This window comes from Hyperoodon ampullatus (assembly GCF_949752795.1).
Source record: "Hyperoodon ampullatus genome assembly, chromosome: 1".
NCBI classification, from domain to species: Eukaryota; Metazoa; Chordata; class Mammalia; order Artiodactyla; family Ziphiidae; genus Hyperoodon; species Hyperoodon ampullatus.
The window spans coordinates 119,969,220-119,986,249 of NC_136914.1; the positions used below are offsets into that span (position 1 = coordinate 119,969,220).

The following is a 17,030-nucleotide window of genomic DNA, read 5'->3' on the forward strand; positions in this document are numbered from 1 at the left end:
CCTTTTATTTCCTCCAACTGTCCTGTGGAGGAGTTATTCATAGGATCAAAATATTCTAAGAAAGAATAAAAAAAACTCAGGGAAAAAAAGCAAGAAGACTTTTTTTCAACAGTCACAAATAATGAAACTTGTACTATAGAATTAACGGTTTTATTACTATTAATTGTTCTTCATTAGTCCTCAAACGCCACCTGATGATGAATCGTAGTGTATAATGAGAGACCCTCTTGCCTTTACAGGCGAGAAAGAGTCAGAATACAGTAATGAATCTGACATCAGAAAGCATCTACCGAGGGATTACACAGCACCTGCCTTGTGTTTACCTGGAAGTATTTATGGAGATATTTATGCTGAAACCACACACTTGTGATGAACACAGAAGAAGAAAACTAAACATGGGCAGTAGGTGATAAGGTGCTTGTAAAACTGAGCATAGCACTGATCATAAATTCAAGAAGTTTATACCATGTTTTGCTAAAACATCTCTAATTTGACCACAGTACCAAAGGGCTGTCTTAAATTGTCAAGGATAAAGACCAATTTGCTTTTTTTCAGAGTTACCCATCATTGAAAATTTCCAGCAACTTCCAAATCTCTTCAACCTTTTAATATCTGAATATTGAATAGGAATACTGAACACTGAAAGCAATGATGATTCATTTAAACTAGAGATTCCAGTGTAATACTCTCCAGCAGTAGTTTTCCACAACTAACCCGCTTGACAATATTTCATCAGGTCGTGGGGTGGGAATATAATCTCAGCAGAATTTCAGGGAGCCTACATTTTCATATTTACTATTTCCTATACTACAGTAATTTGGTTCTATATAATAAATTATACTAATTTTTCTGGTGAAGGTTAAGAGTTACAAATTCCTAATAAACAATGTGAGCCTAATTACTTTCCGCCACGAAGACTGACAGGACAGAAGATAACTTTTGAGCTTAGTGTAGCCACTGCTACTACTCAGTACATGTGATTCTGCTAACCCTTCCCACGTCACTTCTAGAACTCTCAGAGGCTCAGTCTAACTCAAACAAATTCTATTTCCTGAAGCACATTTACCTGACTGGTCCACAAATAATGAAGCCAGTGGCACGGTTTTCTGATTTTTTATTAAGATGGTTGACCAAGGACTGTTGCCATCTGAGAGAGGTCTTATTCTACAAGAGAAAAATGTTTATTTTGATACAATAGAACCATATGACACACAAATTAGGTTTTGGTGGATACACGCTAACAATATTTTTAGGTAGTAAAGAGAACATATTGGCCTCTATGTTTTGAAGAGCTAAGAAAGTACAGATAAAACCTTAACATGAGAGAGAGAATCTTTTTAATTGATTAACTAAATAATAGTTGATTTAGTAGGATAAACCCATTCTAGAAATTAAATTATATTCAGGTATCTCTGTATTACTCTAATTGCTTTTTAAAAGTTAGGTCTGGCCAGTGCAATATTTAAAAGGCACTGCTATTTATCACAGTACACACTGGGATGCCACCAGATGTCACACAAGTACCTTTCTTTGCAGTCAGTTCTTTCTTTCATTTGAATGGAATTTGGACCCCAGGTACAACCCTTTTTCTTGAAATTCCTTTTTACATCTTCAAATTCTTCTTGTCGACAGACCGTGTTCCTGCCCCAAGTTTTATTGCTTTCATCTGAGGTCACTAAACAGAGAGCATCATCACTCATTAACCAATTAAAAAATTGTTAAGTTAAAATGAATCAAATCAGTTGTAAAACTATCTTAGTCAAAACATGTAAACAATTGAGAAGCATGAAAACAATGAAGAAATTATTTCTTTCACCCTACCGCTGGCAAAGTTCTATCTCTAATCATAACAGCAAGAAAAGTGAACTAAATTAAAAGATACAAATTTGAGGTAAATTAGCCATAAAGAGTTGATTATTTATTTATCTATGTATTTAACATTATGCAACAGTTAGGATTTCATTTTATTTTGGGGAAAAAAGGTCAAATTAAACAGTTAACTGAAAACAAACTTAGTACTTAATTTTGTAACCAACTCAAAGTTTTGAACCTAAGGAACAAAGGTATATTGTAAAATTGTAATTTAAGCCAGTTTTTCATTAGTCATCACAACTGTTTGGCTTCAATTACCTTTAAAAATCTGAACGTACGTAAGTTTCCCCACATCTTGCCATATTTCATCCCCTCTCGGGCGGTTTACACTCACGTCTAACACCCACATGTTGCTGACACACGTACATGCCACCCCCCAGCCTCTCTGTGCACTGACAGTTGGCTTGGGAATCACTGGGAGAGTGGCTGTTATTACTACACACTTAGAAAACAACCCCGTCACACACCAGAGGTTCTGAAAACATTATGACATATCTACACAGGGGGTAAAAATATCCGCTTTGGGTCTAATTGAAACTCTCACAGTGTGAGGATGCCAGATGAATTAGTGTATTTATTTTTTCCACCAGGCTGAACACTCTAAAACCAAAATACTAAGTGGTATTTTGAAGAACAGATCTTCCCCGACTTATGATGGGGTTACATCCAATAACCCATCCTAAGTTAAAAATATAAGGTGAAAACGTGTTTGATACACCTCACCTACGAAACATCATGGCTTAGCCCTGCCCACCTTGAATGTGCTCAGAACACTTACACTAGTCTACAGTTGGGCAAAATCATCTAATGCAAAGCCTATTTTATAATAAAGTCAAATGTCTCATGTGACTTACTGAATGCTGTACTGAAAGTGAAAAACAGAGTGCTTATGTGGGTACAGAGTGGTTTTGAGTGTATGGGTTGTTCACCCTTGTGATGGCGCACTGCCCAGCATCACGAGAGAGGATGGTACCCAGTATCACTGCCCAGGAAAAGATCAAAATTCAAAATTCGAGGGCTTCCCTGGTGGCGCAGTGGTTGAGAGTCCGCCTGCCGATGCAGGGGACATGGGTTCGTGCACCGGTCCGGGAAGATCCCACATGCCGCAGAGTGGCTGGGCCCGTGAGCCATGGCCACTGAGACTGCGTGTCCGGAGCCTGTGCTCCGCAACGGGAGAGGCCACAACAGTGAGAGGCCTGCGTACCGCAAAAACAAACAAACAAACAAAAAAATATATTTTTTTCCTTACACAACAATGAAACGAATGGAAGTAACCTTGAATTCCTGATTTCAGCTTTCAACATATCCATAAGGAGGCTACTGATATAACTAGGTCATGCAAATGTTGCAGGCAGGCATTTAACAAAATGGCTCACGATACTATTTCACTTTCTACTCTGTGGCCTGGTCACATCACCGATTGTGTGGAATCTAAACATCATTTATTGTGAGAACAAGAAAATGAGAATAAGAAAGGTAAGACCAGATCTTGCTTTCCAAATAGTTCTGACACCTCCTAAATATCACAGGGTTAGAACCGGCTATGGATGTCTGCTTAAGTTGGATCCAAGTCAGTTAGTGACAGAAAGCCGCCCAGAAGCACCACGTGGGGAAGAAAGCTCACGCTGTATTGCCCGGAGTCGGGGGATCACCGTGGGGCTGCTCGGTGTACTGAAGCTGCTGCTATTCAGGCTCCTCCGTTTGTCCAAGTTGGGGGAGGCCTGCACAGTTATTTTGTGCTGGAAATCTGTCAGATATGGGAAAAAAAAAAATGAGAACTGAGAGTCCATGGTTTTAGGTTATTCCCGTAGCCCCAGCTTTCGCACATGGCAATAAAAGCAGGAACTGCCAGACAGTAAGAATATGGTGTATCTCAGAGTCTGTTCCTAGTTTCTTACTTATCTTCCATTCAGGGTTCATGTCTGTAAACAATGACTCAGAGTCATGACGCACGGTGAGAGATACATGCTCACAAGGAAATAAACTATTACTGCGTATTGCAGAACTCACGGTCTTCCGGGGACAAAGAGTTACCTTCATTCAGTCTGATAGAGTTGAAAACAAAATCGAGGTGGGAGACACCCTGGGTTTACATGAGTCCTAGTTCTGTCACTAACAGACTACAGACCCCAAACTAGTCAGGAGCCTCTCGGCGCTGGTCCCTGCGGTTGTTGGCTAGAACAGCAGACACCTCCCAGGGCTGCCGTGGTGATCAGAACGGAAAGCGGACGTTAGGCGGGGCTCCGGACATGCTACCCCAATGTTTACTACTTAGCCTGTCACATTTCCACATGACCATCCACTCTTCATCAACCTTCCTCAACATTCAGGTCTGTTTCTTTGGGTCTTCCTTTCCTGATGCAGGCTCCCATGTCACAGAAACTTACATTAAGTACATTTTTATGCTCTTCCCCTGTGGATCTGGCTTGTGTCGGTTTAATTTTCAGACCCAGCCAGGGTCAAGAGAAACTCCCCCTTGCCTGCAGTGGAAAGCGTTTTGTGGTCAACGTACGTACAAATGATGGTTACTATTACCTAACTGTAATATAGGGTAGCTGTCATGCCAGAGATATGCCAAGAACTATGGGAATATACGGAAGAAAGGTCATATTACCAGAGGAAAGAGGAGGGTGTCTGGGAAAACTCTGTAAACTGCCAGAAAAATGATCAGAAACTTAGAAGCAGGTAAAAGAAATTACTGGCTGTTCTTTCAGTGCAGTGCTGACCTTAACCTCTGACTGATTTTCTATTGACTGGGCTATTTTTACAACTCAGTAGGAGCAGAGGTTAACTGGTAGATTTTGCCTGGTGATGATGCAAATGGCTGCTGTCTGGTGTAGAAGAAAATCCCAAAGGTTATGATTTACTGCCATATTGGGTTTGTATTTAGCCTAGCAATCTAATCCTAACATTTCTTTACTAAATTGACCATAAACACTTAGGTCCTCAAATTCTCATGTGAACCAATTTTAACTGGTTCCCTCATTAATTAATAAGTTGAATAAAATCATTGACACATGTTCATTTCACATATGCAAGACAGCTATAATTTGCCTGTTTGAAAATTAAAGAACTTTAAAGAACCACCTGGTATTTGAAATGAGGAGTTCGAATTTGGTAGGCAAGACATCTATCCAATTACTCCTGCTAGAAATTTGAAACTTTTCTTGATATTGTGTTCTCCCTGACCCTCCATATCCAGTCAAACACAAAATATCTTGTAAAACTCTGTTATGTATTCTTCTTAGAGTTATAGTTGAGAAATTTATATTCTAGGTTCTGGAATCAGCAAACTCCAGATGTGAATGAATCCCAGCTTATCACTTTCTAGCCATATGAATTTTGGGAAAGTAACAATCTCTTTTAAGTCACAGCACCTTCACTGACAAAATGGAAAACATAATTATTCCTATTTCATAGGACAGTTAGGAAAAATTAAATACAAATAAATACAGAAAATACTTAAGTATAGGGCTCAGGACATAATAAATGCTCAACGCACATTAGTGATGCTTTCTGTTCTCTCCATTTCCGCTGCCACCATCATTTCATGCCGAGGCTGCTACAATCCCTTGATCGATCTTTCAGCATCTCTGTTTGGCCCCTCTGGTCTACCTCACAGCAGGCAGATGTCTTTTTTAAAATGCATGGCTGACTATCATTCCCCTGATTAAAATTCCTCAAAGGCTTTTCATCATTCTTAAAGTTACAGGTCAAAATCCTAACATCCTCTCCAGTCCCCTGCAAATCAGGCTCCGTGTGTCACCCTAGCCTCACTGTGCCCTGCTTTCCCATCACTCGCCGTGGTCTACACCAGGGCTCAGCAAACTTTTCCTAAGCAGTGCCACACAGTAAATATTTTAGTTTCTATGAGCCATATGGTCTGATGGAGTGAGAAAGCACTCCCACAAACACATAAATGCGTGTGTTTTAATGTGACTCTATTATGGACGCTGCAGTTTACCTTTCCTGCAATGTTCATGTGTCAGAAAATTGTTTTTTCTAGTATTTAAATGTTCTTAGCTTGTGAGCTATACAAAACAGGCGGGAGGCTGGATTTGGCCCAGGGGGCAGAGTCAAGCCACACTGGTCTTTTTTCAATTCCTGGAAGAAACCCAAGTTTCTTCGCAGGTGTTCCCTGCCTGTTCCCCTCGTATTTGGTAAATTCCTACTTCGAGTCTCCATTTAAATGTTTCTTTGTGAGGAAGCTGTCTGTGATCTCCGTAGACCAGGAGACATCTCTCTACTAATCACTGTCATATGACTTTTCCTTCACAGTAGTTAATAATTATAGCAAAAAAATAAGCATTTGTTTAATTATTAGCTTAAGGCTGCCCCCAATACAATGTAAGCTCTCTATGTTGGGGGGAAGGAGTCAGCTGCCATCACTGTGACCACCCCCAAATGTGCACAGGAAAGGTGCGTAGCAAATCTTTGCTAAATCAATGTCTTCTCTGTTTAAGATTAAAAGTAACATATATGCGTTAGTACACGGTATTTGTTTTTCTCTTTCTGACTTACTTCACTCTGTATGACAGACTCTAGGTCCATCCACATCTCTACAAATCTCTGCAAATGACCCAATTTTGTTCCTTTTTATGGCTGAGTAATATTCCATTGTATATATCTGTGCCACATCTTCTTTATCCATTCCTCCGTTGAGAGACGCTTAGGTTGTTTCCATGTCCTGGCTACTGTAAATAGTGCTGTGAACATTGGGGTGCATGTGTCTTTTTGAATTACGGTTTTCTCTGGGTATATGCCCATATATGTGGAATCTAAAAAAATGGTATAGGTGATCCTACTTGAAAAGCAGAAATAGAGACACAGACATAGAAAACAAATGTATGGATACCAAGGGGGGAGGGGTGGGATGAATTGAGAGATGGGGAGTGACAATATATACACTATTGACACTATGTATAAAATAGATAACTAATGAGAACCTACTGTATAGCACAGGGAACTCTATTCAATGCTCTGCGGTGACCTAAATGGAAGGAAATCCAAAAAAGAGGGGATATATGTATACGTATAGCTGATTCACTTTGCTGTACAGTAGAAACTAACACAACATTGTAAAGCAGCTATACTCCAATTAAAAAAAAAGATTACAAGTAACACAGGGGCAGAGATCATGTTGTGAAGACAAAGCGAATGGAAATGACGTGCCAGATGGGAGGCTTTGTCTATCTACCATCTATGTGAGCAAGAAAGACTTGACTGGGCAGAGCAGTTAAGGAAGGGAAAGAATGGATGCAAGAAAGCAGTTCATCAGGGCAGATGACTAACTGAACTGGGGGGAGGGGAAGTAGGTAGGAAAAGATATTCTTATCCAAAGATATGAAACAATTTAGACTAAAGTGCGTTATAAAGGTTCAACTAGCCCTGTGGTTTGTCCACACGCTATGGATGGACCTCCAGCCCAGAGCAGAAGGCAGGCTGCTCTTGCAGGCCTCAGCACTGGAACACAGAATCAGGCCACGGCATCTGAATGGCAAACCATGGGGAACAAATGATGGGAGAAGAGATGCCAGGCACAGGTCAGGGAAACAGCATGGAAGGTTTTAAGGCCAAGGGCGAGTTACAAAGGCACAAGACTGGACTTCAACAATCCCTAAGATTTGGACTGTTTCTGGTCTTCTGAAAAAATCTAAATACTTTCACTCAGGGGAAAAAAGGTGCTCTGTGCTTTAAACATAAATAAAATATTCTTAATGATAAACATCCTTGTCCCTATGAAATGGGGAAAGGTTGATTCTGTCCTAGTTACACATTTAGGAAAACTTGGGCTGAACTGTTAAGGGGCCCTGGCCAATGTCCAGCTTTTCTCTGGACTGCTTGCTAGATGTGTTCTCAAGGTATCTGCTCATGGCAGGTTATCGTGTAGGCCACAGGCTTTTGAGTAAACCTGTACTTGTATTTCCCCTGGCAATATTTATGTTTCATTAAGGACACTGACACGGCTCAGTGGGAATCATCATATTTACAGTAGAAGTTGCAGTATTCTTTGAAGAGTCCTGGTGGAGCTTTTGCCTTCTCTCCCTATGGGCGTACACACACTCACTCACACTCATGCATGCCAGGCAGGACTCTGGCACTTCTGAAATGGCTGAAGTGAGAATAGCACGGCTTTAGAGACACGCCGACTTCTGAAAGCTTCAAAACCTCTTTGACCTGTTTTATATGTTCTAAAAACACAACTTTGGTTCAGAATAAACATAATACAGCAGGAGTGATACAAAGTGGTAACAATATAAAAATATCTGCCATGATCGTTCTTTTTCGTTCTACAAATTCCAAGAATGCACAAAATATAATTTACAAACTCTTAGATTATGCTGTCTCATTTTATAAGCATTTATCTTCCTTATTCACTAGCTATGCAGGATTGCCAGCAGGAATAATTACATTTGAGTTTTCTGGCAGTAAGTCACCATAGCTATAAATAGCTATAAGATTCAAAGCTACCATCAGTGATTCTGAAGAACAAAATTAAAATAATTAGATAATTATTCACATTTAATATCAAATTTTTGAAAGATCCACAGGCATAAATATTAAGAACCAGTTTGTAGGAGTCTCAAATATGTTTCTGAGAAATTCTTTAAGCTAGTTACACATGGAGAAAACCCTGCAAAAGGGGTTCAAGTAATTTGGCATGCTGAAAGGAAAGTATCACCACCCTTCAATCTATCACCTATCAGCCGTTTCTTCCTTAAAAATGTACCATTAAATAGTACTAAAATCTGGTACCTCAAAGAATTTTCTAACAGATGATAATATCAGAATCAGCTAACTCCCATGAACTTAATAAGGTACAAATAATTGCTTTCTCTACTGAGCAAGATTCCTGAAGGAGAAAAATAATTATCTTTATAGTTATCATTCTTTTGTTTGGATTTTTGGATGTGTGTCCTACTTTGGGATGTTGGGCAAGTAACCCGTGGGTGTGTATGTGTGTGTGTGTGTGTGTGTGGAGAGGGGAGTGTAGAGCTGGGGGATTCGAATGAGAAAACTAGTTTCCCTAACGGTACCAGTGTCACAACAATGTAGCACCATCTTGTGGGCAGAAGAGGTAAATGCCATCCTAAATTATAGAAGCTACATTTCTTTCCTTCAAAATGGATCAGGATTAGTAGCTTTTATGGGTTATGTTTTAACTAGAATCTTTTCTTAAGTGGCACAAGGTAAAGTAATGTGTAACTAAAAGGACCCCTCTATTCTCAGAAATAGAAAAGGCAAATAGTAAAATCCAGGAATAATATAAATCTAGCAAAAATAGTAAAATATATTCAATTTGTGCTGAATAAATGCAAGGTATTAGCCAAGCAACATTTGAGAAGAAGAACCTCGGGAATCCTGAGATATTTTATTTAATCACTCTCCCATGAAGATTAAAGAATCACTGGAATGATTTCATTGTTTCCCCCAAGTTTATTTTCCATCAGTTTCTAATTAGCTCCCCCATTCAAAGCTTTACAAGGAAATCAATAAATATTAATTATGGTAACATAGTCACAAGGCAGACAGAAGAATGCTGATACAGCTCAGGACTGGAGAAGAAAACTCACACTGAGTGCCTCTCTGAATTTTTCTATCGTCTATATTGAAAGCAAAAGCCTCGTCATAAAGAAAATATTTTAAATTATGTCTGACATATCAGACAGTCCAGTGAATGGTCCTTCAAGTTACACTTTGGCTAAAAGCAAATATTAGAAAAGAACCTGGAAAAGCACCTTTTTTGTTCCCAGAGAGGGCGAAGGTAAAATGAATTAAGGACCCATTGCCTGTTCTCACCTCATCAAAACACATAATCAATAATGTATACTGTGTACTCCTGGCTACTCCATTCCAGCAATTTTCTGATCAGTTGAGGACTTCTGCCATAACCTAAAAGATCACAGTATGCTGCGAGGCTTCTAGGATTTTGCAGTAAGTATTTTTACAAGACAATTTATACATACTTTATATAAAACAAAACTGTTGTTACTGTTATTTAAGTCAAATTTCCACACCATTATCAAACATCTCAGGAAAACACTAGAATCCACGAAGAGCACTCTAAGATGTAATACATATAGAGAGAGACACAGAGAGAGGTAGAAACAGATACATAGACCTTACTGCACATTCTATACAGCTGCAGCCAACTCTCAGTTCTGTCACCGTCCTTCCCTGTTAGAAAGAACTGCAAAACACAGGCAGACATCTGGTGTCCCCTTAAGCAAAGTGTAACACATAACATCAAATAACTTAATTTCGTGAACTAACCTATGTTTGCTCTTTTGTATTGTTTAGTTTCTCCTAACACGTATTCCTTCTATGTTATTGTCACAATGGTTTAAAAATATTTTTAAAAGTTTCCCTAGAATTACTGGTTTGTTCTCATACCTCAACGATTTTGAACCCTCAGATGAAAGTGGGCGTGTAACCGAGGCACTAGATACACTTTGCTGAGGGTGTGAATAGCAACCTTAGTGCCCCAGATCACAGCCCCACGATCCTTGTGGAAGCAATAACTTAGTGACAAAACTTAAGTATGTTCAGATTTTAAAAGGTAATTGTAGCTAAACTGTTGTGATGACTAATGAAAAGTTGGCTTAAATTACAATTTTAAAATATACCTCTGTTCTTTAGGTTCAAAACTTTGATCTGGTTAAAAAATTAGGTACTAAGATTGTTTTAAGTTAAATGTTCAATTGGACTTTTTCCCCCCCAAATAAAATGAAATCCTAACTGTTGTATAATGTTAAATACATAGATAAATAATCAGCTCTTTGCTGCTAATTGACCTTGCACTTGTACCTTTTAATTTATTCCACTTTTCTTGCTATTACGATTAGAGACAAGAAGTTTGCCATGGGTAGGGTGAAAGAAATCATTTCTTCACTGTCTTCATGTTTCTTAATTGTTTACACGTTTTGAGTAAGATCGTTCTGTGCTGGATTTTCACCATGCCCAGTGATTCTGGTTCAGTGCAATCAGCTAAAGAGAAATTAATTCTGCTTTGATTTCCAAAGGAGTAAATCAATGTCCCCACTAACAGGAGAGGATGCTTGGGGTGGGATTCACAGCACCCAGTGGCCTGCTGTGCACTCCCTCCCTAGGCTGTTTCACCCGTGAAAACTCATTAGGGTCATTACTATGACCACAAACTGAAGCAAGAGATGAAGATCTCATTCGTTCGATGAATGAGATTCGTTAAAATCTCACTCCCCCAGTTCTGATGAAACAAAGAAGCGGGTGGGAGGGATGACCACCCGGGTCTTAGGGAACAGGGGGACAAGATCGTACCTGAAGGTAAACTGATCCGACGCCCGTCTTTGAGCTTTAGGCGGCTCCTCTTAAACTTGCCCTTCCTCTTCTTGACGTTGGGCCTCTCCTGGCTCAGCTGGAAGATGAGGATGTTGAGCTCGCGCTCCAGCACGTCGATCTCCCGCGCGGCCAGCTGCTGTTCCCGCCGCCTGAGCAGCTCCTCCTGTGACTTCTGCTGCAGGGCGGCCCGCGTCAGCTCTTCCTCCCGGGACCGCAGTTCCTGCCGCAGGGGACAGAGTCACCGTCACCTCGGGCAGCCGCGTCCTGCGCAGCTCCGCCCGCCCGCTGCAGGTCCCTTGGACCGCGCCCCCTGCAGCCAAGACGGGCCGCGCTGGACCTCAGCACATCAGGGGCTCGCACTCGCACAAGGCTCCCTCTGGCCCTTCTAGGGTTTTTTTGTTTCATGGTTTTGGGGGTGTTTTTTTAGGGGGGCGGGGCGGGGGGGGCAGATTGGCTTATTTAATTGATGGCTCCTGTTTTATTAGGGGCCATGAGCATCATTAAGTGGCAGGTTTTGAGTCTTACCATGTGGTTTCTCAGATTTGCCCTTCTTCATGGAAGGTTCTTTATTAAGTTTTTTTTTTTTTTTTTTTGGTACTTGGGCCTCTCACTGTTGTGGCCTCTCCCGTTGCGGAGCACGGCTCCGGATGCGCAGGCTCAGCGGCCATGGCTCACGGGCACAGCTGCTCCGCGGCATGTGGGATCTTCCCGGACCGGGGCACGAACCCGTGTCCCCTGCATCGGCAGGCGGACTCTCAACCACTGCGCCACCAGGGAAGCCCATGGAAGGTTCTTTATGAAATTTTTACCCACCTTTTTCCAAGCCCAACTCAAAAGAAGGCAGATAAGCATCCCCTGAGGCTGAGGCACAGCGGGCTCATCCTGTGACACGGGCAGGCTGCACCTCATCCACAGGGGCGCACACAGGACACCTGGCCACAACGTCAGGTGTGAAGAGCGTCAAGCTGTGGGCCCCAGGTCCCATCTGTCTGTGGCCCTTCTGGTTTTATGGCCCGAAAAGAGTCATCACACTTTGTTATCGTCTCTGGCTTGTACAATCACCTGACACATAAGATGTACATCAACACACAGCAACCAAGTACCGATGTGAAAGTCCCATTTAAAATGAAAGCCAAAAGGGAAAGCTTGACTAATTAAAGGATAGTTCTTCTTGTCACAAAGACTGTGGCGGTTCCGATGTCTTTCCTTAGGGTATTTAAGAATTTGCTTAGGGAATTAACACACCATGGTGGAGAGGTTAAGGGGAAAAGCAAAGCGAACGTGGCAGGGGTCAGGTGAAGGCCCATCAGAAATGAACACGCACCGGGCCTTCCTGGTGGCGCAGTGGTTGAGAGTCCGCCTGCCGATGCAGGGGATACGGGTTCGTGCCCCGGTCTGGGAGGATCCCATATGCCGCGGAGCGGCTGGGCCCGTGAGCCATGGCTGCTGAGCCTGCGCGTCCGGAGCCTGTGCTCCGCAACGGGAGAGGCCGCAACAGTGAGAGGCCCGCGTACCACAAAAAAAAAAAAAAAAAAAAAAAAAAAAAAAGAAATGAACACGCAACATCGCTAAAATGATAAGCTGCTGGAAAATACAGTCAGTACACAGAGAACTTATCAGGATCCCACGGATGGATGGAAACTGTCACTTTATACACAGATATCATGAATTAGCTAACAAAAGTCCCTCTGTCGTGATACTGACTGATTAAAATGTAACTTCCTCTCGGTTTTGGTTTTAGAATGACTGAACTTGTAAGAAATAGAAAATCTATGAAGAATACTTTTATTCCTATTAGAGAAAATTTATTCAGTAGTAAAACTGAGAACTCTATTGTTTTTAATCTACATCCGCATTCTTATTTCATTTCTGTAAAGTGTTCCGTCCTTTACCAGAGACATAAATATTCCTTTCTGTGCTGAACTGCTTTCTCTTCCAGACTAGCCTGCCATAAATCAAGCACTCCCATAGAAAGCAAGGCATCTGCAAACTTTTAGTTCCACTGCTCCAGACAAAGTTAATCTTAGGATATCCTAATGCCAAGAACTTTATGAGAAACTCCGCCTTCTCAGGTGGAGCTTTGGGCTGTGAGCTTTGAGAGCTATGAGTATGGTGTGAACATGTCACACTTTATTACAAGCAGGCCGCTTTCCAGAGGCCACCTCAAAAGTACTGATGTGTGAAGAAACAGTGCAAGACAAAGGCTCATGGAAGGAACGAGAGCTGGGCCACGGGACTGGAGTCATAAAGGAAAACAAACGTGGAGGGCCATCCTCCCACAGACAAATACGATAGTATCAAGAAGAAAAGGAGAGCCCTAAAAATAAAGGTTCTTTATTCAGATCAAACCAATTCTGAACTTATGGTAATGCTACCAAAGTGGATCGAAATCCACCTCTGAAACATTCTTTATTTTTTCTGAACAAACTTCATAAACAAAATGGCAGGAGAAATGATTTCCTTAAGACCAACTGATATTCAAATTACTTCTGCTAATAAATATCAGCTGATTTTTATAGAGAACAGTATTTCTTCATTACATTGTGCCAGATATAAATGACTATTTATTACTTGAAAAGAAAAAAAAGAAAATGTTACCTGTTAAAAAAAATTCTGGAATCCATTATGTAACTGGTGGCTTTCTTCAACCAGTTTGTCCAAATTGGAGATTTTACTGTAGTGTATTTGGGGACAGAGGCTCATTTCCAGTCAGCTTCTAATTTCTAACTCATTACTGTCTGCCCTTTTGTTAAGATATTACTTTTCAGTCGTGTAGATAACAATCCAATTAGCTATTGTGAAATGAAATGGCATGAGGAAGAGATAAAGGCAGTAAATTCACTTAGGCTTTTTGTGCTACTGCTACAGTAATTGCATAAGAAACCATTTTAAATTCCAGGTCCCAAACCAAAATGTGAATCCCTTTGCAATGACTTTATAAATTAAAAAAAAAAAAATCACTTGCCTAAGACTTCATAAGAGAAAAAAATATCATCAAAGAGAAAGCAGCCAAAGTACTCTTCCTTCTGAATGAATTTTAAAACATTCAAAAGTGTGTTAAAAAAAAAAAAGGCTGGGGTATTAGAAGCCCTTTGGATACTTTGAAATTATGAAGCACACAAAAACATTCTTTTGGTCGCTGAGATCACTCCTCAAGTACTACGTGTTTAATTGCTCGGCACAGGCCACTTAATAATGGAAAATCCAAATTCCTGGCAGTAGGTGTTAATCATTAACAGTGACAGGCCTTCGTACAGTGGTTCAAAGACAGGTGCACGCACCCAGTGCACAGAGACAGACACACAGAGATAAGAAGCCAGGAATCTGGGGAGGAACCGGTATCTATGGAGGCTACAGTTTACTGAATAACACAGAGCACGGCCAAGTCACTGACCATTAATTCCAAGTCTGACGCCTCCTACCTTAAGCAATCAGTGAACAAGAAAGGGAGATAGAGCACGTCTACTGTGCTTTTGACTCCATCAAAAAAGATGCAATTAGAAACCTTGGGGGGAAAAAAAAGGCCTATATATTCTTTAATTGTAAATCAAAGGCTCACAAGATACCATAAATGCTGTACTTCAAAAAGCACTGCACAGAAATCACGTAAAAAGAAAAAGTAAAGATACCACTAGAACGGAAGTGAATCCAAAGAACAACAAAGAAACTACTTCTAAGACTTCAAAATGGAGAAAGAGGAGTCATCCATTCTTTTTTTTTTTTAACATCTTTATTGGAGTATAATTGCTTTACAATGGCGTGTTAGTTTCTGCTGTATAACAAAGTGAATCAGCTATACAGATACATATGTTCCCAAGTCATTCATTCTTGAAGCATGCTTTTTTTGATTTTTACACCACATATGATAAGAATTAACTCACTGAATGTGCCTCTGTCCTACAGTTTCATAAATAATTATCAAGAATTAAAAATAAAAGTTTAAAATAATAATAGTTATTAATAACATTGCTTCCACACTTAAAATTATGTGGTTTCAAGTTTTATCCTTCCTCCAAGTCCTCTCCCATTCCCAAATGTTTTTACTTCTGTTATTAAACATCTAATTTTAGAATTCCTGAAAACCATTTGGGGAGGTGTATAAAAACAAAACAAAACAAAAACCAGACTCTTTCCTCTGTCTTTTTTTTTTTTTTTTTTTTTTGCGGTACTTGGGCCTCTCACTGTTGTGGCCTCTCCCGTTGCGGGGCACAGGCTCCAGATGCGCAGGCTCAGCGGCCATGGCTCACGGGCCCAGCCGCTCCGCGGCACGTGGGATCTTCCCAGACCGGGGCACGAACCCGTGTCCCCTGCATTGGCAGGCAGACTCTCAACCACTGCACCACCAGGAAAGCCCTCCTCTGTCATTTTAAGTCAACGAAATGTATTAAAGTATCTAAAAAGCATATGAATAATATCACTGATAGTAATCCTTCAAAGAACTGCAGGATTTAAAAAGTAACGCGCTCAGTCCTTTTCCAGTATGACTACGGCTCAGAGCCCCGTTTCCCAAACGCCCGGGCCGGGGATGGGGAGGGCCGTGCTGCCGGGAGCCTGCCCGGCTTCCAGCAAAGCCACTGCTTCCTCTGCTGTCAGGCTAGCACTGTTAGCACCTGTGAAGTGGCACAAAGGCTCTGAGCCCCGGGGGGGCCTCACTCGTGCAAGCCCACACAACCCTGAGGGACCGAGACAGCATCTCTGTGACACTTCACTGTGGGAGGCGCTGGCAGAATGGTCTTCATCAGCAAGTGGCAGAGCCCCAAGCCCAACAAGACAGCCTGGCTGGAGCCCTCGGTCTGAACCACTTCTCTAGACTGCTGGAGATTCCGGCATTCCACTAAAGATGTAATATAACGAGGGGGCAGGGCCGGCCATAGGTTTGTAGACGTCCATACAGTCACCCCTGGGGTCTGCCTGAATTCCTGGAGGGCAGGGAGCAGAACAGCTGAAGCAGAGTCCACTGCGCTGTGGACCACCGGCTCAGCTCCAAGTGCTGGCAAGTTGTTGACCCAGAGACCAGATAGATCTTCATCCCTGGAGCATTCAGCCGAGAGGTCCTCCTACTTCTGGTTGTTCTGAAAACAACCTGAAACACAGTTCCTCCCTCACCTGCTGGAAGGTCCTTCCAGCACCGAGGACAGCCCTGCGCTCCCCGCCCCTTTCTGTGTTCACTTCTCTTCTCTGTCGGCTCAGATGTGCAGGCTCCTCTCCCGCTTTCCTGGCCGTCTACCTGGGGAAGCTCTTTAAAACATGGTGCCTATAATCAAACGTGATGCTCAGGATATGATCTGAACAGACTCAAACGGGACTGACTATTTCTTATTATATGAGCTCTATGTACTTATCAATGGGGTCAGGGTCTAAGGTTGCATTTGCCAGTTTTGAATTTTTAAACCCACAAAATACTGAAAAATCGAAGGAAGAGAGTGAATTACCTATAAGTCTGCTATTTGAAAAATATGGCTTACCAAAAAAAAAAGAAAGAAAAAAAGGATTTTAGCAGCTCACAGATTTCTCCCTAACCTTTATTTTTAACTTAATTAGTTAAAATTATGAAGTATTTAAAATATACTACGATTAGAGAGAATAGCAAATACCCATGCACTTACTATCAATATCTAATAGATGTGAAATTTTTACCATATCTGTTTCACGTCTGTTAAAGTCCTAGGCGCATCATATCTAATCCTATCCCCTCCCTCTTCGGATCCGCTGTCCTTAAGTTGGTTTGTATCCTTCCCCTGTCTATACTTTCAGTCTTTTTGTACATTTGAATAGTATTATTGTTTTTTTTTAAGTACTTGATCCATCACTACCATTTTCTTTTTGTTTTTAATTAATTA

The 17,030-nt window shown here is 41.3% G+C and overlaps 1 protein-coding gene across 1 annotated transcript in view; it reads right to left on the minus strand.

The window, feature by feature from the left end:
* MAP3K21 (mitogen-activated protein kinase kinase kinase 21) overlaps positions 1-17,030 on the minus strand; it is a gene marked incomplete at its 5' end in the record, with an annotated part of 48,433 nt that overhangs the window by 4,730 nt on the left and 26,673 nt on the right. Inside the window, 4 exons of the mRNA XM_079724700.1 lie at positions 1,067-1,164; positions 1,525-1,675; positions 3,497-3,619; positions 11,170-11,410. Coding sequence (XP_079580826.1) covers positions 1,067-1,164; positions 1,525-1,675; positions 3,497-3,619; positions 11,170-11,410 — 613 coding nt within the window. The remainder of the gene's footprint in view (positions 1-1,066; positions 1,165-1,524; positions 1,676-3,496; positions 3,620-11,169; positions 11,411-17,030) is intronic.